Source organism: Leptonotus elevatus, chromosome 3 (assembly GCF_054856555.1).
Source record: "Leptonotus elevatus isolate MCC_2025b chromosome 3, RoL_Lele_1.0, whole genome shotgun sequence".
In the NCBI taxonomy this organism is placed as follows: Eukaryota; Metazoa; Chordata; class Actinopteri; order Syngnathiformes; family Syngnathidae; genus Leptonotus; species Leptonotus elevatus.
In genome coordinates this window covers 18,952,049-18,975,855 of record NC_141241.1, presented here as the reverse complement: position 1 = coordinate 18,975,855, position 23,807 = coordinate 18,952,049, and the positions used below count along the sequence as shown (strand labels likewise).

Here is a 23,807-nt window from a genome sequence, read left to right as displayed (position 1 = left end):
TTGCTTGAGCCTCAAATAGGCTGAAATGAGTTTAAACTAGGAGCAGTTGCTGACTTGAAGTTGTGTGTGTGGGGTGGGGGGTATTATAGGGGGGCTTTAACATAGGGGGTGCAATATGGGGTCACACAAGAGGGAGGAGGGGTGTTTTTGTTTTTCCCCCCTCCCCTCTCTCTCCCTCTCTGCCTCTGTGGCTCTTGGAAAGAGAGGAAGGAAGCCAGGAGCGAAGCAGAGAGGTCCAAAAGCGAGCAAGGAGGAGAGCTGGATGGTGGGGGAGGGACTGGAGCAAGAGCAAGAGCGCTCCTTATTGGCGGCCCGTGGATCTCTCCCTGCGTGGATTGACCGAGCTCGGGTCAAATTACACCATTTGCCGTGTCTTCTTAGTTTGTTTTTCTCTCAGCCAGGAGAAGTTGGAGCGACGCGCAATATATTCGCCTCCTATTTTTTTTTTCTGGGATTACTGCATATGGATACACAATAATAAAGCATTCAGATGAGGTGAGTTTCTTTTGCAGAAATGCATGCGCTTATTTCTTCACTTTATCGCCGAGTGAAAGTCAAATGAGTAAACTGGAGATTGCGGAGGAGAAATGATGCCTCTGTGTGCAAACATTTGTGTTAACTGTACAGGAAATATACATGTTAACTGCTGCTTTTTAACAGCAGGCTTTGTACTGTAACCCGCTCGGTTCCGTTTGGACGCGCTTCCCTTGAAAGGAATATTGACTCCCTTGACTCTTTGTCTTTAAATGTTTGTGATTTCGACTTTTTTATTTTTTAAAGGGCTAAATCAATTACGAGTATTAATTCTACTACTAAATCACTCCCGAGTTGTGAAGTGAAGTGAGCATGTGGCTTTGCTAGTTTTGTTATTCTCTACGGTCTACTCCAGTGAGTTGGAGCTTTGCACCTCTTTTATGTTATTATTTTCTTATTATTAGTGTGTAAATGCGTGCAAACTTAGTGGAGGTGCTGCTTGCGTGGGTGAGTGAGGGAGGGGACGACAGCCTAGTTACTTCCACAGAAGAGTGCGCTGGTCGTGGATCTGTTTTGAGCATCAGTCGTCACATCGAAAGGGGTCCCGGAACCAGGACTAAATAGTCTCAAAAAAATGTTTAGATGAAGCGAACGGAGCCGAGAAGAAGGATTTAAAACGATGAAGTGTGTCCGAATGGAGCGTAACATAAGAAGAATCATACACACTGGGGCTTTTTTTCCCTCTTCTCTTTTCTTAAATGGATTACCAGAGGAATATTCGGACATTTGGGCGGATTGCTCCATTCATGAGCTTAAGGTAGGTTATCCTGCGATTGAAAAGAAACCTATTTTGTGTCGATTTTCACGAAATAATCATGTCTGCACTATATTTAAGATTAACCTAAAAATTGGCTTCCCTTTATTGTCTTTGATCTCTTTGATTACTGATATACGCCAGTGTGGCGTTAAAAGGGACCGTTAATTAGTTTGTACTTGTTCATTATGTTCATATTAAATAATTAAGGTGACCCGAAAGAACACTATAGCACCCTCTGGTTTGTAGTGTTACTTTTATATCTTTGCTCATTTATTTCTCTTTACGGTGCCTTGTATTAACTGAGCGTATTGCACTTCTATTTTGCTGCCGGATAATAGAAAAGCTCCATCACTGTTGTCTCTCCTCTTGTGTCCCCTCCTCTTTGTTGTCTTTTGTACCCAGTCCCACATGTGGACACTAAAGGCTTGTGAAAAGATTTACCACGGATGGAACTTTGAATGCCTTTACACCCCAGTCTGGACAATACAAGCGTTTGTGGCTGCACTCATGCATGGATTGTGCGCATGAAAGTAATAGAAAAATAACCGCTCCCAAGCTGAAACATTACCACTTAATGCATAAAATGAAATAACGTAGAAAATAAATACAACTTGTGGCCATTGTTTAACAGGCATGTGGCTGATTTTAGTGGATTGAGGGATGGGTGTACAGTGCTAAATTATCTATGAAAATCTGCCATTTGCAGGAATTAAGGCTATGTAGACTATGAGCCAAAGGAGCGATCAAACTGCTTATTCTAAATTCACGTGAGCACCTGAAATGCTTAGAATATTAAAATATAGCAATATGATTTTTCCTGTTACAGTAATTCCCTACCCCCCAAAAAAAAATACAATAGTTTCAACAACTACTAAATTGATGTTGGCCAGAGCCTTGCCAGGGGGTTGAACATCCGAACCAGTTTGGCACGTTGCTGTGCCTCAACTCACGTCGCTGGGCTGGCCTCCGGGTCAGAAATTAGCGACCAGAACGACCACAGTTAACCTCCACTACAGCCAGCTGTAACCTGGAACAGTCACCATTAAACCCAAGGGTTCTGTGTTAACAACCTCATAGACGTCCAAACTGCAGCTTGAAATCAGAATCAATTCTGTGTTTAAAGGACTGAGTGATAAAAGTTCCACTAGTCAACATGTTTATATGGCTTGCTTTGTTCCTTCAAAGCCCCCTTTTGGTAGCCCCCAAATGTGCTCTCCTGAGCACAGATAGGGCCAGTGACCGGGGGTGGGGCACCATTGTATTTGTGTGGTCAAAGCCCCCCTTTTGTTTCCTGGTCACACCTGCAGCCAGGCCCTTTTGTGCACACTACTGCTGTGTGCAACCTTTCGCCTGTTCCACTCTTCCTCTTGCCAAGGTTCACAAGAAAAGGGTTAGTGCTAGTTAACTGGGGCACGGTCCTCAAACCCTCGAAAGCAAATCCAGGTTGTAGTAACAGCTTAGGCGCACTGGGACTGAAGGGAATATATACATAATAATCACTCTTGGGGCAATAATGTGATCATGTGGCCAATTCTCGTAAGAGGCTGCATCTGGACAGCTCCCTTGTTTTTTCTGTATGTTAGTTACACAGGCATGCCCCCTAATAAATGCGACTCGATGCTATTCCTGGGCGCCTTGCTCTCGTCCTGGCCTGAGCGATTTCCCTCAGTCAGTTGTTGATGTTTGAAGCAGACAATAAACGTGAACACAGAGGTGCATTCTTTCGCTGCCACAAATAAAGACTGTTTGGCATTTAAGTGCTTGTGGCAAAGCACTTGGCCAATGGGAAACCGCCTTCAGATGCAGCTACAGATGTACAGCGCTACATTCAGTTGACTGATTTACATTTTAATTTCTAGCTTGGATACTGCCACGGCTTCACATGGGTAACTGCAATTTATTGTGAACACTTTTGGAAATTGTTCGAGAAATATTAGATGCTGTAGACTGCCGAGTTGGTTGTGAAGCTTGGCATAGCTCAGGCAGGCACCAGACGTGACCTGTTTGTACTTGTTTTTTGAGCCAGTTTGTATTTTGACGACCGAGTCAATTCCACTTCTAAAGGGATTTAAATGGCTCAAATTGGACTCGAAAGCGTACTATTCCCAAAGTGGTGGCCGTTATCTTCCTACTGGGATTATACCCACGCATCACATTTAGAATTGAGGCACGAAACATCACACACCGCTGTTGCTTGCCATCTTTTTTTTCTTTTTTTTATGAGCACCAAATCGGACTTCCCTGCAAAAAGGCATCCAACGGTGCGGTCAAAAAGAGGTGGCGGCTGACATATGCCAGCGAAAGTGCAGCTCACTGAGAGAATATGTGTTAATCTGTCATTTTAGGCTCATAACACTAAATCCTCAGCTTTAACTACCAGAATTGGGCTAGAGACCCCTACACCAAATCCACCAGACCCCCCTCCTCTCTCATCCCCCACGTTAAACACCTTGAGTTTGAGCCAACAATATCAGCGGGGAAGTGCGTGGTTGCGGGACATTTGAAAAGCCTGTAATAACAGAGGTAGAGCAGGGCAAGGCTGAATGGCAGTGAGTTGCGTGACAAGCCCAGCGTCTCTGGGCTTGTTTGAGGCCTATATGTACATGCACACCGCGCACACTAACTGGAGGGCAGGAACCAGAGAGTGCAAAGGAATAGTCAATAGAAAAGATTCTGGGCTTGCTGGAGATTTAGAAGTAATTTTAGATCGCTGACCTCTGGGTGTCTTCGGTTTCTGTTTTACATTAAAAGGGAAGCCTTTGCTTCTACAGTAAGGCTGTAATGGTGCTGAGCGATAGTTATTTTCCTGTTTAATTGCATTTTTAGCAATAAGCTTGGAGAAAGTATTTCTTCTGTTAAATGTGAGCACACCCGAGCTCGGCTCCGACGCAAAGCCTACTGCCTGTATAATGGCGCCATAGAATTGATATACTCGCTATCTCACTTTAGTTACCTTTTGTACAGTAGCTCCGCTTCCTCTTGTTGTGCATTCGGTATCTATTCCTGTCTTGGGGTTTGGTGTGAGCACATCTGCGAGGTAGTAAAACTACAATAGATGCTTTTAAGAAACACCAGCGCCTCCGCTTTAAGAGGGTCTATCATCACTTCTCGTTTAGATTAAGTTTGTCTCTATTGATCTGCAAGCTAGCATGGAGATTTGATGGTGTTCACAAGTGAAAGGAAATGCTCCAACGTCACGTGTGTTAGTTAGACGTACAACCGCCTATTTGACCCTATACAATCTCTCTAGTTTGTCAAAAACATCAAACTCCCCATTTAACTGTTAAGTGGACTAATGGAGACGAAGCACAAGCCCGTTTCAGGTCTAGCATTACACATAATGACTTTGCTGTTTGGAAGGCCGCAGCGTCCCACTGAGCACTGAATTGCCACCATTACGCACCGTGAATGACTAAAACACACTTATAGAGCGGTCGGTCCATTTCAGCCTCACTTCAATCTCTCCCGGGTGACGCGCTATATGTTACCGAACTGAAATTGGATTATCAGTGCTTGGAGAAATGCGGTCGCTTAATATCAACACGGCGTATTCAAGGCAGTTGAGATGACTCAAACACTGGGTGTACACGGGGGGGGGGGAGCTGGCATGCAGATGTTCTGTTGGAGTTGGTCTACCTTTTACACTGATTTGCTACTTGGGCACTGAATGTAAGTTGAAAGTGGGCAAATTTAGAGAGGTTTCCACATGACTGTAGTGAGACAGCGATATGGGCTGCCCTGCTTCCTGTGTGGATCAATCAAAGCACTAATGGCCTGGCTCTGACAGACTAGAGCAGGTGTGCTTTGGGGCTAATAGGAAAATGAATCATTACTGTTTGTGCGTGTGCACATGCGTCAGTCTTTGAGATACATAATGTGAAAGCATGGTGTTGTATGTGTGGATCCCAGCACGCTCCCAGCTAATCTATGCTTTAGCCTGTGTGACGTCTCCCAGTAAATTGTTTATATCCGTTCAGGCTTTGCCCACATGAATAATTTGTTTGCCTTATAAATATTTGAAATGTACACTAATCATTTAGAGCCACAGCCTGTCTCCAAAGCCCTCCTCCACACATTTCGTACACATGAATACTACCTACAATACATTATATCCATCTGGTGTATTATATCTACAGTACAGTACATTAGGATGTAGTGGGGGGAAAAAAAAGAGAAAAAAAAAGTGTGCCCACCGTAATTACTCCAATGTCAAAACAAGTGAGCGTGGCTTTGTCCTCATAACACAAAGATGGAGTGAATCACTGCAGTGTAATAAAGCGCTTTGGCCCCAAGGAGAGACTGCAGCAGTAAGAGCTAACAGAGCGCTAATAGAAGTCAGCTAAGGTTGCATGAGATGGCGCACTGGTGATGGTGATGAAGTTGCAATGAGCTGATCAGCATTGAGCTTGGCCCCGGACAAACCAATCAGAGCGCAAATGTACAGCAGGGCTCGCCGTGCTCCTAACAGAGTGGACTTCCGTTTTGCCGAACACACACTGAGACACAACGCCGGACTTTTGGCTGACCTTCTGTTAGTTAGCAGATGAAGGGAGAGGTAGAATGGGAAATTTCCTGCTCTGCCACTCGCCAGTGCTCAAGAGAGGCCAATGTGTGGATTATGCTTGAACACCCACCGGCCACAACATACAATAGCTATATCAAATATACTGATTTATTATTACAAATATATAGATTTATTTACAGACTGAAGGTCCAGGCGTAGCCAACAACAAAATAAAGTAACAAGATACAAATATGCGGTGTTAGGGATAGCCTTAATGTTAATCTGTGAGTACCCGCCCACTAAAGGTTTGTAATTTCCCATTAATGCCAAAAGATGGCGGCAAAGCACTTTTTTATATTAGACAAGGTTATGGCTTAATTATAAGTGAATTTAATATTTTTTGAATCGATTTATCTGTTGATTATTCAATTGATTAATCGACTAATCAGATTCGTTTTAATTTTGCATTAAATTGTATACAACCCGCCCCCCCACACCCGTACCTCACGTTTAAATTAATGTTTATTATCCAGTGATTGGTGTCTATTTTGTACTATGTATTTGTATGGCGATTAAAAAAAAAAAGGGGCGGGGCATTGATATTGTCATATGTTCCCGGTTTGGTCACTGTTTTCCAAAGTAAAAATAGATGATTGCAAATGTCTTATTTTGATTAAACACATAATATAATCAGTTTTCTTTCTTAAAGGACTACAGATAGCAGTGAACAATTACTGTTGATATGCTAAAATCAGAGGATTCGGACCATTTTAAATTAAAAAAAAGTTAATAGTTAAATAAATAAAATCGATTACTTGTCGATTAATCGATTCATTTTGACAGCTCTAATTTTAAGAAGCATAACCTCTTGCTCTTTAGCCACAGGAGCATGCCAAAACAATATTTTCATATTAGACATGGCTGTGGCCTGATCACAAGACAGCAAGTGAGGTTTGTTTGTTTGTCAGTGGCCGTGTGGTAGAGTGTCCGCCCTGAGACTGGGAGGTTGTAAATTCAATCCCTGGCCGGGTCATACCAAAGACTATAAAAACGGGACCCATTTGCCTCCCTGCTTGACACTCAGCATTAAGGGTTGGAATTGGGAGGTTCGATCACCAAATGATTCCCAAGCGCGGCCCCTGCTGCTTCTCACCACTCCCTCAGGGGATGGGTCAAATGCGGAGAACGAATTTCACCCCACTTAGTTGGGTGCGACAATCAGTGGTACTTTAACTTGTTTGTTTGTTTTACGCTATAGTGGAAGATTGGTTTCAATAGGTCCATTTGTGAATTTTGCAGTTCACTGATCTCCTTAGTATTAATAAAAAAATATATGCTTGTTATAGTGGTTGTAGTGGTAAGCTGCACTCTCATACAAACAATGGTTTATAATATTTTATAGAGCAAAATGTATTATACTAAAAGATGATGTTGGGTCCCCCCCCCCCTTTTTTTTTTACCAAGGGTGGATGGTGTACATGCTGTGCATCTCCAACTTTGACTAACAGAGGAATGTTTCTGTGCATGTCTCCAGGTAACATCTCCACTAGTGTGAAACAGGAAGTGTATGTGAGCAGCCATGGGCCACAGAGCCGCACTTCTGCTCAGTGAGCTTCTGCTGCTGCTGCTAACAGCCTCACACACTCTCCTAGCAGTCAGCTTCCCTGAGGACCTTGCACCCCTGGATGTCGTTGACGCACACTGTGAGTTCACACGCATACACACACAATCTCAACAGAGATTGGCCGCGATTACAATGACTTGCAGCGTCGCTAAAAATTCAACGGCAATGAACCCCCTCTTGTATTGTACCTGCTAGTGCTGCATTGTGTCTTTATTTTATCCGTGATAAGAATATACTCTGTAGGCTGCAGCATTAAGTTTTTTTGTTTGGTTGTTTCAATCAACAAGCTGTAAAATGTAGCGACATACTGCTCAAACAACTAATGACAAAACATTTGGGCGCTCTGAATAATAACCTTCCTCAAATTGAATTTAATTCACAGTAAGTGCAGTATGTAAGTAGAGTGGCACTCAATGGAGCGCAGCGCTCCATCAAAGTTGAGCAATCTCATTGTCATTAAGGTTCATGCATTTATACACTTCACAATTCGACAACACTACAATCTTCCTCAGTCCATAACCCACCGCGCTGCATGGCAAAAGTATAGCATCAGTAGGCCTATACATAAGCACAGCATCCAAATCAATGAGTCATATTAGATTATATTTGTGCACGCTCACTCAACTGTTGCATTTAATGTAATCAGCAATGTGTGTGTACGATTGCAATTGCAGATTCACGGAGGTACCCTGTGTTCAGAGGCAGGCCCTCTGGTAACGAGTCACAGCATCGCCTCGACTTTCAGCTGATGACCAAGATACAAGACACGCTCTTTATCGCTGGCAGGTATACTGAACACGCGCAAATTCTCCCGCACACCAATTCTCTAACTCGCATCTTGGCAGGTAAACAGTGAGGGGGGGGGGGGGGGGGGCTCTTAGTGTTATTGGATCCGTGGCTTGTAGGCCGCCATCTGATGTATATGGTCGCTATTGATCCAGCAAGAGCGTCTATCAACCGAGCCTGATGCTCTGTCAGGGATTTCTTGGCATCTCTACATGTCCTTTTAGTATTTATGAGCATTGGGATTAATTGTACCACCAGCCACTGGTATTGTAGCAAGAAATCACCTTGACATCTATAGTATAACTGCTCCCCGACCCGGCGCTCCCCCGTACTAGTGTAATCACAACCATATGTATTACTTGGGTCAGGTAAATCACACTGCCAGTTGTGGGTGTTCACATACGTTGGCTGAAAGTTAAGGTTGTTATTGTTCCCAGTTGGGTGTTCCGCCTTTATCTTAACTGGCGCATTATCAAAACAAGTGAGGTTATTCAGGTTCTAAAGCCCGTTGAACAGCTGAGGATGAATTCTGAGTTATTGTTGACAAGATACTTGATTAATTTGTTTATCATCGCCAACTGGTGATCTCATGTTACCACCAAACCAAAAGTTGTGTTTTGGGAGGAACGCGAGTTCTATCCGAATCAGCAACAGATGTGGTTTTCCAAGGATGAGCTCAACTCTAAACAAAACACAATCAGGGAAACAACAATGCAGATGAGCTGATTACTATGCATCAGTGTCCCTGCAATTGTACACTCTAAAAAACAAGGTTCAACGGCGTCACTTCTAATATTAGAGCACATTTTGTGCAAATGAATAGTTTGTTTGTGTTTTGATTTGTATCTTATTTTTGGTCATCTTTTAGCTATATCCTTTGTTCTGTTGCGTTACTCAAATTGTGTGTTATGTTGCTGTCCACAGAGATCAGGTGTACCTTGTAAGTTTGAGAGAATCCTACAGGAATGAGATCATCCCTTACCGGGTAAGATTCTTGCCACAAGCTACTCATTTAAACCACAAACGCGTGTGCGCACACACACACACGCAAGCCATTCATCACAAACTAGGCTGGTTGTAAAATGAGAGTTGAAAGGAGAGACGCAAATGTGCGTGTGTGTGAACATTCCAGTGCACATGCATTTAGTGCGCAGGGTTAATGCTTCACGTTTTGGTTCCACAGAAGCTGACATGGCGATCGGGCCAGGCAGACAGAGAGATGTGTGCCGTCAAAGGAAAACACAGAGTAAGTGCAACTCTCATTCACCCACACAAGGTCCTGTTCCTGCATGCGCTACCTAATTACTTAAAAATACTCAACACTGTCTTTGTGTGTTTATAGGATGAGTGCCATAACTTCATCAAAGTGCTGGTTCCCAGAAATGACGACCTGGTCTTCATCTGTGGCACCAATGGCTTTAACCCCATGTGCAGATACTACAGGGTTGGTATACACCTTAATATAGTCACCAATGACTTGTGATTTGACTGACTTGCTTTTTTTTTTTTTGATATTTCGAGCAATCCATCAAAAAAAGAGGCCTCAAGCTGTTTATTGACACTCCCAATTGAAAGCTACTGTTAATCTATAATTATCAATCTTGATAAAACAAAGATAATTACACATTGTGTATCTAAAAGAAGCACATCGCTTATCCTTTCAGTCCACTAGCTTATAGAGCTAATGCTACCACATCTACAATCATGGAAGAAATTATTGGACCACCTTGTTCTTTTCAATTTCCTGTTTCATTTGAATACCTGGTACCACTAAAGGTGTATAATGTGAATAACAGACAGAAAAGAAAATATGAAATTCCAGTGCAATGCCCTAACTATTGATGAACACTTGTAGATAGACAATATAACAATACCCACAGTCATATATTCTTTATCCTCTACGATGCTTAACTAATATTACTGCTGAGGAGTTGTGCTGTCTCCCCTGGCTACATGTATATCCTTCTGTTTGTATTATACTGCACATGCACCAGAAGGAGCAGCATAATGGCCTTTGAATTGAAGCAAAAAGTGTGACGAAAACTGTTTAATTCTTTACATGATGTCATTAATGTATGCTTTTATAACATACAGAGTTCTAGTGCAGCCCTAAATTGACGTGTTTTAATTTTTTCTCATTAGGCCGGGAAAACAATTATTATTACATTTCCCCCGCCCATACCAATGTCACTTTAAGGGCTCTGTAGAGTTCTATTTTTCCTCATTTTTTAAGTGGTTTTCCTTGAAGTGTTGGCTCCGGTACACAATGTAAAAAATGACCATGAGCCGGCTGGTAACTAGAAAAGTCATTTCAATGCATTGACTGGACTGTTTGGACACTTTCTTATACATATTTGCTCTGCCGTCTTTGTTGAATGTGTGCGCTTGTTCCTTCCTTCAGCTGGATAACCTCGAGTTGGATGGTGAGGAGATCAATGGGCTGGCACGGTGCCCATTTGACTCCAAGCAAACCAACGTTGCCCTTTTTGCAGGTGAGAGTCAAAAGCACAGCCGCCTACACACAAGCACACAAGAGTCTTTTTGCACAAGGGCTAATATGTTCCTACTTACGCTCTCATTATTACTTCGCTGTTCTTGCTGTGCTACAAATATGCCTGCAGCTAAAAGCAAGTTGGACCAATTAAAGCTTTTAAATGAGAAAAAATTGCAAAAGAAGAGTGTTTGTTGTAGGCCAGCTTTTGTTGACTGTGTTTTTTGTTTGTCTTGCTTTTTAGAGGGCAAACTGTATTCCGCCACGGTGGCTGACTTTCAGGCCAGCGATTCTGTCATTTATCGCAGTATGGGTGATGGATCCGCCTTGAGGACCATCAAGTACGACTCCAAGTGGCTGAAAGGTAAGCGAACGCCCTTTTCACTACATCTTCAGTTGCCTCCTTTCTGGCGCTGCCACGGCACGGCATGGTGTGTGTCAGAGCTGTTGGAGTTTGTGATAGAGAGCTCTCCTGTCTTGCCAAACTCCTCGGGGGATATGGCCGGCTCCCTCTCAGGCAATCTAGGTCACCCCCAGTCATATACAGCCTTGTACAAATCCCTGAAATATTCAACATGCACACTGGTGGTGACGAAGCAAAAATACTCTCCTAACTCCCTGCTTCTGTTTCTCCCTCAGAACCTCATTTCCTGCACGCAGCCGAGTATGGGAATTATGTGTACTTTTTCTACCGAGAGATTGCGGTGGAGCACAGCAATCTGGGCAAGGTAAGAACAGTCTGAAGGTGCCGTTTTAGCGGGAACAGATGCTGTATCCCAAAAAGTCTGAAAGCTCCTCAATTGCATTCATTTCTGACACAAATGGCCCAAGTGGTAGTGCCCGTTCATGCGATTACAGTACAGCGTATTAGAATACAGCAGAATTTTCAACAGTCTGGGTTTGCTGGGGATGTTTGCCTAATGTAAGACCATTACACACCGAGAGGATTTGTCTCTCAGAGAATGCACATTCTGTATCTGCCTCTCTCCCAAGCGAATGCAAGGGCATTAGGATGTAGTATGTTCGATGCCAGCATCAGATTTCTGATCCTGAGCTGGTGTGGCTCAGCTAGCCTGGAGGCCAACCTCCTCCCATCAGTTTACGCTTGATTAAATATTTCAATCCTATTAGTACTGGGGTGACACTTCAACTTCGATGGGGGTTATCTAGTCATCGCAATCACCAAATAATTTGCTAATATGTTGTCATTATGGAAAATGCCGAGGATGTGTCTGTGAGCAGCTATTTTCGGACTTTGCCACGAGATATTTAGTAAATTCCATTGTGTTTCTCACCTATATATATATATATATATATATATATCAAACAGCTTGCATAACAACTTTTTGTCATGTTACGTAAAAAGCAAAGTCTATTACACAGTGCAGGCTTTTATTAACAAAACAAGGCAATAACAACCCTCAAACATGTTGGGGCAACATTGGAGTAGCCAAGGGTTGCTGAGCTGAGTTATGAGTTGCTAATAAAAGCTTGCAATTTGGAAATTGGCTTGCCATTTGTGGAACCCCTAATACAGAACTTGTATTTTCATATGAACTTGAAATTTCTCAAATAAAAGAAGAAATGAGTGGCCACGTTAGTGTTTTTCTGTGTATGAAGGAAGACTGGACGGATGAAATCTGAGGTTCCACTGTAAAGGTGGCGAAATTGTACTTTGAAATAGCCATGATCGACATAACTGCTCCATATATACACTATATTGTTTATGATTTTTATGGTTGTGTTTAACGATTTCACTCCCAACCATTTTCACTGAAGCAACCCCCTTTGCTTACGGCTGTTGTACTGGATTTTGCAAGGCCCACAGAATATTGTGTTCTATTGCCATAAAAACATGGAACCTACCAAAAGAAAGATTAGAGTCTCTTCTTTAATCTGAAATTATATATTTTTTTATCTGTTTCCGTTGTACAGAAATTAGCATTAGAATATAGCTATCATCAAGTTTAATCGATATTGGGAGTGAAGGACAAAGTATTAAAAAACGTATTTACATGTTTTGGGGTTTGAATGAGTTAATGTTAGTATTTGTTGCATTAACAACGATGTAAAAAAAAAACATACAGTAGCTTGATGTTAAAAAGTGCAGGAACGACACACGATAGCTTCCTCTGCATTCACAGAATCAAACACACATCACTTGGTTCCATTAGGCCAGCCGTTTGGTGTGCTTTTTAATCTGTGGCCTCACTCAGCGTGAGCTTTCCACACAAAATCGGACGACCTAAATAAAAGTGTGTATTCTTGCTATCTGTGTTGAGCTGCAACAGAATGGAGAGATGCATTATTTAGCGCACTGAAAGTGTTTTTAGCGACGTTCACTCAGCTGAATTCCACTTCCTCCTGCCTCTATCCTCGCTTCAACTCTGGCCCCTTTTAGGTGGTCTACTCTCGCGTTGCCCGGATCTGCAAAAACGACATTGGCGGGTCCCAGCGGGTTCTCGAGAAACATTGGACATCTTTTGTTAAGGCCAGACTGAACTGTTCCGTGCCGGGGGACTCCTTCTTCTACTTTGACGTGCTTCAATCCATCACTGACATCATCAACATCAACGGCGTCCCGTCCGTTGTGGGCGTGTTCACCACGCAGATGAACAGGTGGGCTGTGACTGTTTATAGCTGATGGATAGACTCATTTCAAGGACGGCAGGAGGCTAAACCGAGGTGAAGTATGGCCATTTAATAGCGGTGCTTCTTCTCCACAGTATTCCGGGGTCAGCAGTGTGTGCTTTTTCCATGGCCGACATCGAGAAAGTCTTCCATGGTCGTTTTAAAGAGCAGAAGACTGCTGACTCCATCTGGACGCCGTTTCCAGAGGAGAAGCTACCAAAACCTCGGTAAGGATCTTTTCGAACCCTCTGAAAATATCAACGCAGCATTCAAATGGGATGTAATGAACAATGAGCGTGACCTTTCTGTGGCGCTTGACTCAGCAGCTGCTAACCAGCCGTTCTTTTTGTCAACCTTTTATTCTATTGGTCAGGTGAAATCAAATATGTTCCACGAGTAAAAGACCAGGTTATTAGCCGCGACCCAGCACACACACTCACCATCTGCTGATGGTTAAATAATTAACGTGGCATAATTATACGATGATGCAGTTTGAACAGTTTGTACAGTAGACAATTTCGAGGCATGCCCTGTGTCCAAGACAAAAAAAAAATCCACAAAGCACCTCATTTCCCTGGTGAATCATTGATGGAGGATAAGCATGCATATTATGCATATTTAATGCTTCCGGCTGAGGCCTTTTTTTGTAATACTAATAAGGACCTACTCCCCATCCCTTTCATTTCACTTTCCATCCACTTCACCGCACATGCTGATGATCAGCCCCCTGGTGTGCAATGATCACATGAGCTGCTTTTTGACCTTTTGCTCTCTGTGCATGTGAACCCTCCATTTTAGACCCGGCTGCTGTGCAGGTTATGGTCCAGCTGCATCCTTTAAGAGCTCCATCGAGTTCCCAGATGAAACCCTGCAGTTCATCAAGTCCCACCCTCTAATGGACACAGCTGTGCCTTCCATTGGGGACGAGCCCTGGTACACCAAGACGCGTGTCAGGTAAATATCACAATAGTGCATTGTAAACACGGCCTTATTTGAACAACTTTTATGGTACGAACACTGGGTTGCACTGTGGTCATCTACAGTAATGGATTTGTAGTTCTTAAACAGTTATTTATGTTAATCAAATGACAAACTTGACATCAAACAAACTTCTCTTAAAGAACATACACGTTCTTCCGAGTCCGCAAGTCAATACTCAAAAGTACTGAACAACAGCACTACATGAAATTTAGCGTAGAGTAAATACTTTAGCAATGCATGATACCACTTTTTTTTAGACCAAGAATGAGTACAAGTACTTACATTTAAGTACTCACCAATACGGAATATTGATACTTGATAATTATGTCCTTCACTTGTGATAAAAAATGTTTTATTTTAATCAAATACTGCATACAATACCTTAAACTTGGAATGTTTCACTCAAACTTAACACTTCACCAACGTAAAGTTTAACGTTACATTTAAAATTAACCTTTAAAATAAACATAACACCCTACTTATAATTATAACACTAACATAATAGATCCAAAATCTAATTAATAATAAATAAATAAAGCAAAATACAGTAATTATTCTTACTGTAACTTTATACAGTAGTATTCCTTACAAAATAATTCCAAATCTGTTTTTAAAATAATGTACGTAAAGAAAAAAATGTCTCCCACCCAGAAGGTATTGATGCGTACATTATTGAGTTTTTTTCTCTCTCTCGAAGTACCAATATTCGTATGCATGTGCCCCAAAAATACATACAGTATATGTAATGTGTTGTAGGTACAGGCTGACTGCGCTGGCTGTGGACAACGAAGCCGGCCCGCACAAGAACTACACAGTGGTTTTCATCGGTTCCGAGTCAGGAGTTGTCCTCAAGGTTTTGGCAAAGACCTCGTCCACGTCCCTGAATGACAGTCTGCTTCTGGAGGAGATAGACATCTTCAACAAGGCCAAGTAAGGCACCGTGCACTTTTCACCCGCTCCGTCTGCTTTTGTTTTGTTCTCTCTTTCTCTTCTCCATCTGCCTCATGGCTGAAGAGTCAGCAACTATTAACCGGAGCTTCCTCGTGCTGATGGCGATGTCTGTCAGATTTCTGTGCATGCAATTCTTGTTGTTGTGTTTTTTTGTTGTTGTTTTTTTTTGGGGATTTGCACATCATCATTTGCAAATGTCAAATGTTAAAGGCCTGTTAAGCTGTGAGGAAAAAAAGCTTATCCGCCTGGTGATTAGATCTTTAGTGAAAGAGTAGACACTAATCTGATGCACCTTTGATTCCCGCCTTTCCCTTTTCCAGGTGCTTGTCTAACCATGACGATGATAAGCGTGTGTTGTCATTGCACGTGGACAAAGACGCACATAGCCTGTATGTTGCCTTTTCAAGCTGCGTCATCCGAATCCCCCTGAGTCGCTGTGAAAGGCATTCTTCCTGCCACAAGTAAGTGATGCCCTACTGCACACTTTTGCAGATGTACATTCTGCAGTTTTGCGCCTCTACTGTTTGCTTTTTGCCCAGTGAATGTCATAAATGGAAGGATAACAAGTTTGCCCTCCATACGGGGGTTAATGTTCAGCAAACCACAAATGATTACTATGCTCTTCCCAGAATGATTAAACTGTTCTGTGATTTGTGTTTGTGTGTGTGTGTGTTTTGGACCAGGTCTTGCATTGCATTACGTGATCCCTATTGTGGATGGAGACCTCAAGGAGTTTGTGAGAGGATACAGCCCGGTCTTTTGTGAGTTCAAGCTCCAGATTTATCACAAGATGTCTTAATTAAAGTCGAGATGATAGACATTCTCATTTGTCTCGTTTTCAGGGCGGGCTACGAGCAGGATATTGAATTAGGAAACACAGGCCACTTGGGAGACTGTCAGGGTAAGAGTCATCTTCATACCACTTCATCTATCCTCTGACACATATATACACTGACAGACCAACACGCACACACCTGAGCAAACAATATAAAGTCATCTGCACACTCACACCAGTATTCACTCCAGTAACTTGTCCCTACATACTTGTAAGTCTATGTTTGGTATTATTAACACACACATCTACATATACAGCGAGTACATGGCTACTTGTAACTAATGCTGCAAACATGGACATTCAAGGTTCATGCTCAGCTGGTGCAAATGATAGAGGCCTTACTTATAATAATAAGTCATGGGCAAAAAGTTAACCATGACTGATTTTCTTTTGAAATATCTGCCTTGTCAAATGTACCAACTGACCATGATCAAAGCTGAACCTCAGTATTGATCAGAACCAGAGGACCTTCTTCAGAAAGATAATAAATGATGCTCAGCGAGTGCTTCATATGTTTAATGCAGTCGCACTCAAAGAAACTTCTGAGTTCCCTGATGATCATGTATTGTGCTTTTGAATTCTTTTAGCATTTTTGGGCACTACATCAGCGCCAGATTACAAATCATTTGGCGACCCTACCTCTGGTTAGTTTGATCTTTTACTCAAATGGTTTCTTTTCCCTTGAGTTCAGCATCTCTAGCCCTGTCTTGGCACCACTCATTCATTGTCATGTTTTACCAACAAAACACCTCCCGTGAATGCAAACGTTACCCGCTTCATTGTAACCGTCACAAACAAAACCCATTTGCCAGGTCACGGCCGCCTCACTTTTCACTCATCACGTCCTGTTCCGATCACTTCCTCCTGGCATGCTCACCCACCAAAGCATCCGTAACTGTTCTGTAGCAACTCCTCTTTGAAACTTTGCATCCTCTCTTTTGTCCCTTTGGAACAAAAATCTCAACGCCTTACCTTGATTTACTCAAACGTAACTTTTCAAATTCCCATTGCCCATGCCGACTAAGTGGGATGATGACCGTATGCTTTACAAACCATTTGTTAACAATTTGTTTGTCACCACAGACATGGAGTTTTCATCAGCACCAGTCACTGTCCCGCCCAGTGGGCCAATACCTTCCCCAGTACTCATTCCCACTCAGAGCCCCAGTTCTGGGCCCGGTCCAGAGCTCTACGGCTCAGGCTTTGTGCTGCAGGATGACCCAGCCACGTCTAATTCTTTAGACTCTCTCCCAGGGGGGCAAGAGGGTAAGGCCCGCAGGGAGCCAGCCAGCATGCTGCATTGATCTGATAGCTGCCGACCACTGACAATGCACGCTGAGGCTCACATGCGCACTCACATCCACACTGTGGCAGCTATCTAGAATAGATTATTATGTTTCATTTTCTTTTACTCTATGGTTCACTATTTTCCAAGCTTTTTCTTCTTTTCTTAAAATGATCCTTTCACATTCTTTCTTCCAATCTTTCATTGATTTTGTCTGCGGACTGGACTCTAGCTAACATTAGCACTAGTAATAGTTTACCCTGGCTGGTAGATGATTGGCTGGGCCTGCACTGCCACAACCCAATGGTGGCCGCACAGTGGGTGAACTAACTCTTTCAATGTCTGTGGTTACTAACAAACCTCCCGTAGAGCATCGACTACTTCAGCCAGTGGAACATAAACATCACTCCTATTTCTCCTCTGACCAACTTCCTGCTGGTTGATTTCTTCTTGAAAAGTTGAATTTGGCTTTCAGATGATCTGACCCTTTGGTGCGCATGGACCAGGAAACCAATCCTCCTTTCTTGAATAAAAACAAATCTCCAATATGGATGGTGGAATGTATATGGATTCCTAACTATCTCTACAAATCAAATAATCATGATTTCTTCGTCCGATCTGTTTGCAAATGACTGGGTACATTGTTTGAAGGGGAGATCTGGGAGAATAAACTCATGCACGGTTGTGTTTGAGCTCAAACATGCACATTGCTGCTGGAGAACGCGTCACTGACCACTTGACTCACCTCAGCAGGAGGATAACACGACCTTATTGTTTGTTTATAGGTGTGTGGGATATCCAAGCGAGCGAAAGCAGCCAGATGGTCCACATGAACATCCTGATCACCTGCGTGTTTGGCGCTTTTCTTATGGGCGCCCTACTAGCCGGCCTGATTGTCTTCTGCAATCGGGAATCGTTCATGCGAAAGCAACGGCGTGTCCACAAGGATGCGGAATCTGCTCCGTCCTGCTCAGACTCCGCTGGAAGCTTCGTCAAGCTCAACGGCCTCTTCGACAGCCCTGTAAAGGTACAATTCTTTAGAGAAAGTGGTGCCTTGAGATACTTAATAATTCAATTATATTTAATTCTTTCATTATTGTATTTTTTTTTTACGGGTGCCATTCTCCCTTTGTAAAATACACATTATTTACTGGCATTTCCATTTATTTCAATGGGAGAAAATAATTGAAGTGTTTTGAGTTACGTTACGTGGTCATAGAACAAATTAGACTCGTATCTCAAGGCTGGGGATGTAACGCTAACTGCAATATCGCGATATTGAAATTGCCACAATGTTGTCATCATCATGTCACGATATTAAAAGTAGCACATCTGTTAAAAAGTTGCGGTTTTATTAAATGTGTGTGGTTCTAGCACCCTCTGGTGGTTAGTTTATTAGTGCAATTTAATTTTAATTAGGAATGTTTTGGCCACTGCGGTGACTATCTCTCATATAAATCAGTCATACAAGCAAATATATAAAAAAGAGAATTCTGGCAATATCTGGAGTTTTTACACAGTATCGGGAGTTTTTTTTAATTTTTTTATTGCTAACCTCCCCACAATATTGTGATAATTATCGTATCGTTAGGTTCACATCGTGATATTTATCATATGATGATGTTTGGATACCGTTACATCTCTAATCTAGGCACCATTTTGTAAAAGAAGGAGTTAAAACACTTCAGTGGTTCTGGTAAATCTTCATACTGTTTCATTGTCCATGTGCACAGGAGTATCAGACCAATGTGGATTCTCCGAAGCTGTACACCAACCTGCTGAGTAAAGACCTGAAAACGCCCAACGGCGACACCAAGACCATGATCCTGCGGGATGGTTGTCCGCCCCCTGAGTTGGCCGCTCTGCCGACACCTGAGTCCACTCCTGTTCTTCAGCAGAAAGGCTTGCAGCCCATCAAAAACCAGTGGGAGAGGGATCACAAGAAGATCAGCGGTCCCCGCAAAGAATCCAACTCCACGGCCAAGAGTCCTCAGTTTCTCCTTCCTTCACCTGGTCCTCCCAAATCCAACTCTCCACACCCAAACCTGGCCCTGGGACATTCCCACATCCCCAGTGCCGTCGTCCTGCCCAATGCCACACATGACCACCCGTATCTTGACAGTGGAGATGAAACTCTGCCACATCCTTCTGAGAAGAAGCTGAAGAATCCGGACACGAAAGGAAGTAGGAAAGACCAGAAGCGGTCGGTGGATGCGAGGAATACACTAAACGACCTTCTAAAACATCTCAATGACTCTGTGGCCAACCCTAAGGCCATTTTTCACGAGGGACCGGCGCCCCGCTCTCGACAACACCTCACACTGGAACCCATGGAGGAACTGACGGAACTACCTCCGAGGGTGCCAAGTCGCGAGGCCTCCTTGTACTCGCCTTCCTCCTCCTTGCCAAGGCACAGCCCCACCAAAAGGGTGGACGTCCCCTTGTCCACCACTCCCACCACACCAACGGGCAGCCTAAGCATGGGGGGAACCTTGGAGAGGCCACGAGGGGGCTATCAGCTCCAGCGGAGTGCTTCTCACAGGCACTCCTTGTCCACCTCAACCAACGGGGTGACTATGGGAGTATCTGTGTCTCGCCAGCACAGTATGAACAGAGTGGCATACATGCCCCCGACGCCCCCCTCCAGACTAGATTCCCATGTTGGAATGATGGGGGCCGGAATGCACTCTCCCAACCCTCCCTCGTTATCCCGGCAAAGCAGCTACAGTGGATACGGCTCACTCCCTCGTACAGGACTTAAAAGGACCCCATCACTAAAGCCAGATGTGCCCCCGAAACCTAATGGCTTCTCACCACAGACTCCACAGATGCGAGTGGTCAATAAGTACAGCTATTAAAAGAGCGCCAACACTTTGGCGGACGCTCTTTGCCTTGACAGTTATAGCTTTGAGCCCGGATGGCTCGGCTATGGATTGGGTTGAGCCCAATGTGTGTCTGTGTATCAACCTGAGGTGTGTTCCCCTTTAAGTGATATGCACATTGACTTACGCTTCAGTTAAAAGGGAAAAATCACGTGCGGCCAAAGATATTCCTCCGATGTTTTTCATTATCTTGATTTCCATCCTGCTTGTCATACGGTGCACTCTATAAACAGTTGGGTGAAGAATAACCCAAATTGGGCCAAAAATACATATCCAACAAACAACCCCAAAAATTGGGTTATTTTTGTGTTATTGCTTTAACTTGAACCAACCAAACCTTTCGAGTCAAATAACGCAAGTTGGTCGGTTTATTTTTGAGCCAATTCAATTGGGTTATTCAATTAACCCCCAAAATTGGGTCAAATAAATAACCAGCTTTGTGGGTTATTCATTTAATTTGACCCATTTTTGGGGGTTAAATCACTCCAAATGACTCCAAATTAATTGGGTCCGTTTAAACTGACCCAATTAATTTGGGTTATTCAATGAGCCCAAAAAGTTGGGTAAAATGAACAACCCACAAAACAACCCAAAAAATGTTGATGCTTTGTGTATTATTTAATTTTACCAAACTTTTTGGGTTAATTGAATAACCCAATTGAATTGGGTCAAAAATAAACCGACCAATTTATTATTATTCAATTAACCCAAAAAGTATGATCAAAAGAATAATGCACAAAACAACCTAACAAATTAGACTGCATTGTAGGTTATTTATTCAATTTGACCCAACTTTTGGGGTTAAAAACCCCACAGTGGTTCGGCCTATTTTGTACCCAATTTGAGTAATTTATGACCCAAGCGTTTTTAGAGTGTGGACACCTGCGCTTTGGTGTCACCCGTTTTCACATTTAGGTACAACCGATTGACACACCAGTGTCACCACAGTGTCTGTGTGTGTGTGTGAGGTACCAGGTTGGAAACAGTGGAATACTTGAAGAATGGGTCTCATTTTTCACTGCCTTTGAGCACTGTCTTCCCACTAATGTGAAGTAGGTAGGCCACGCTTTTGTTCGGAAGCTGGTGCAAGGCAGCGGAGAGTAAACCTAATACAGGAATTGTTAGGTTCAAATATGACGACAAAGGCACCAAGCATACACTAGAGTGTAAATGATGACGTGTGTTTTGACCGTGTGTTTGCATCTGTGTTGGCCTTCGCACTTCAAGAGCAGTGTCATGCAGACGGCGCACCTTAAAATCCATCGAAGACCTAAGTCACTGTATTACTGAAATGTGTTGCTTGGGTCTTGTATGGCCTGATTTTAAACTAAGCCTAAACCATTTTTGTGTCATTTTTAAGTGTTTCAAGGTGATAAGGTTGTGCTACTTTTAAAATGGTCACACTGGGTTATATACTGGGACAGGGACTCGTATTTCACTGGGATATCCTCTTCAATACATTTGCTGCTATTGGTTTTAGACATAGCTTTGTGTGTTTGATGCATATAGTAGTGTACCAGAGTGGGATGACCCTAATATGGGTATGCACACTTTTTTTTTTATGCCAAGAGTAGCCAATAGGTACCATTTCAACAACCAAACACACTGTTATGACTGATAAATTACCCTATTTTTAACCTCTACTTGTTGAAATGATTCAGCAGAGACGTTTTTCTTTATGTAGCAGGAATGCATATTTCTCATTCAAAGTGGTTTATAACACCGGCGAGCCACCGTTGTGTATGAATTGGACATTTTCTCGCTGAAATACCTTATGTTGGTTACATTATTAGACTGAACTTAAAATATGTGACTTAAAGAGCTCATTTGACCTTCTGTGTTGGTTCCGATGCCTGCGTTATCAGTACAGCTTCCCTGTGAGTGGCCAGTGTACAATCAACACCACATTTTCCAATGTGTCCAGATAAGTCATGCTGGGAATGACGACTTTGTGTATATACTTAAATACTATAAATAAGGAGTAAGCATATTTTTAGGCAAGTGAACATGAATCTGTGCATTGTGTGCCTTAACCTCAAAATTATCCACCACAGTACAGTATATTATTGGCAATGTCAATGGTTCTTAGTGTTATTGTCATTTACCATATAAATTGATTTTACAGGCCAAAAAGTGTTGAAAATGACCGATCTAATCAAAAGAGACACACATTCGACTCGTGACTAGGTCATAGGCAAATGTTCTAAAAGGATGGGCATAGCTGGTGTTGATTTTGTATGAATCCGCCACACAGAGGTGCCATGCAGTGAATGTATTTTTGACAGTGGGATGTAGGCTGTTTAGACCTTGCACTGTGGACCAGTCGGCTCAATTCAGCACACCCTGCCCACGACCAATGTATTAACATGGTGTTCACGCAAAAGCAGTCACTGTTAGAATTAGATGTGATCATGCAGAATATCAAATTCTGATCCGTTTTTATTGGCCAGTAGCGATAACTTGAAGAATGATTTCACTTCACAATCCACATGGGGTGACACCTAATTTCAGTATCAGCTGCCTGTTTAGCCCAAAGCCACATTTTGTTTACAAGTAATGATTGTATGTAAAGACTTTGTCCCTGCCTGCCATCTTAGCAGTATTTGGGCTCTTTTTTTCTTCTTCTATTGTGCGACACCTGCAACCTGACATACACGGACATACATTGAACATACACTGCTTAACTGCCTTGTACATTGCAATATGAATTCCTTCTTCAGTTGCAATCTAAATTGAAGCCTTTAAAATTCAGTCTTAGGTCTTTTTATGTGCAGGAAAAAAAACAACAGTTTTGGTCATGTCATTTAGATTGAAATGCTGTGCAACATGGTGATGCAAGGCCAGGTGTATATATTGGATCTCCAGAGTATTTGAAGCGTGTAGATAATGTTTTAAAGATGTACTGTGAAAGTGTAAATAGTAATGGTCTTTGTTTCATATTTTTTGTTGACTTTTTTTTTTAACACGGCATGTATAGTTGAAATAAAACATTACTGCACAGAAATAAAATCAGGAGTGGTTTGTTTGATTGATTAGCACCATTGTCTGAAAGTTGTGAGGTTGGGGATTTGGAGTATGAATAACAAGGCTAGGCTTTATACGGGGAGTAACAGCAGGGCTTGATGCAAGTCCTGAATGCCCATTGCCCCATCAGAGCCATCAAGAGTCCTTAGAATGATTACGACTCACTTCAGACTATTTTTAGAGCGGGGTTGTTTTGAAGTTCGGGGCAAGCGAAGGCTCAACCACACCAGAAAGCATGTGGGAAAGTTTCCAAAATAGAATGTTCCTGCAGACACCAAGCATCTGGACTAACTATCGCTCAGAGCAAAAGATCTAAGCTACTAATGAGCTGTGGAGGAATGCATAGACACCAGCACATGCATACATTTAAATGCATGCAGCATAAACAGCCAGAAAACGATATGACGTGATAGTACAGTTGTGGACAGATAAGATGTCGACAACAAAAGAGAAAGGGGAGATGAAAATCTCAAGGACAGTAGTGTGGGAAATTGTGTTGTGATAACCATCGCATGCTCTGCT

At 42.7% G+C, this 23,807-nt stretch overlaps 1 protein-coding gene across 5 annotated transcripts; it reads left to right on the top strand.

Annotated features, from left to right (window-relative positions):
- Positions 1-209: 209 nt before the first annotated feature.
- On the top strand, positions 210-23,270 carry sema6d (semaphorin 6D). 5 transcript variants are annotated; one of them, XM_086071127.1, is made up of 20 exons: positions 210-495; positions 7,330-7,498; positions 8,094-8,205; positions 9,130-9,190; positions 9,389-9,451; positions 9,548-9,649; positions 10,607-10,697; positions 10,941-11,060; positions 11,336-11,424; positions 13,098-13,315; positions 13,423-13,554; positions 14,126-14,281; positions 15,065-15,238; positions 15,580-15,720; positions 15,943-16,020; positions 16,102-16,160; positions 16,682-16,738; positions 17,178-17,360; positions 18,165-18,406; positions 19,113-23,270. In XM_086071127.1, the coding sequence occupies exons 2-20, from the start codon at positions 7,375-7,377 to the stop codon at positions 20,235-20,237; spliced, it is 3,327 nt and encodes a 1,108-aa protein (XP_085927253.1). In that variant the 5' UTR covers positions 210-495; positions 7,330-7,374; the 3' UTR covers positions 20,238-23,270. The 5 variants fall into 5 exon arrangements, with proteins under 5 accessions (XP_085927253.1, XP_085927255.1, XP_085927257.1 ...); XM_086071128.1 differs by lacking the exon at positions 210-495 and adding an exon at positions 996-1,291; XM_086071129.1 differs by lacking the exon at positions 16,682-16,738.
- Positions 23,271-23,807: the final 537 nt, after the last annotated feature.

Bases quoted from the DNA above. Each gene is read 5' to 3' on its own strand.
- sema6d (XM_086071127.1), top strand. From the start codon at position 7,375: ATGGGCCACAGAGCCGCACTTCTGCTCAGTGAGCTTCTGCTGCTGCTG. The intron at 9,452-9,547 runs GTAAGTGCAACT...GTGTGTTTATAG, and splicing joins CCGTCAAAGGAAAACACAGA to GATGAGTGCCATAACTTCAT. The intron at 16,739-17,177 runs GTTAGTTTGATC...TTGTCACCACAG, and splicing joins ATTTGGCGACCCTACCTCTG to ACATGGAGTTTTCATCAGCA.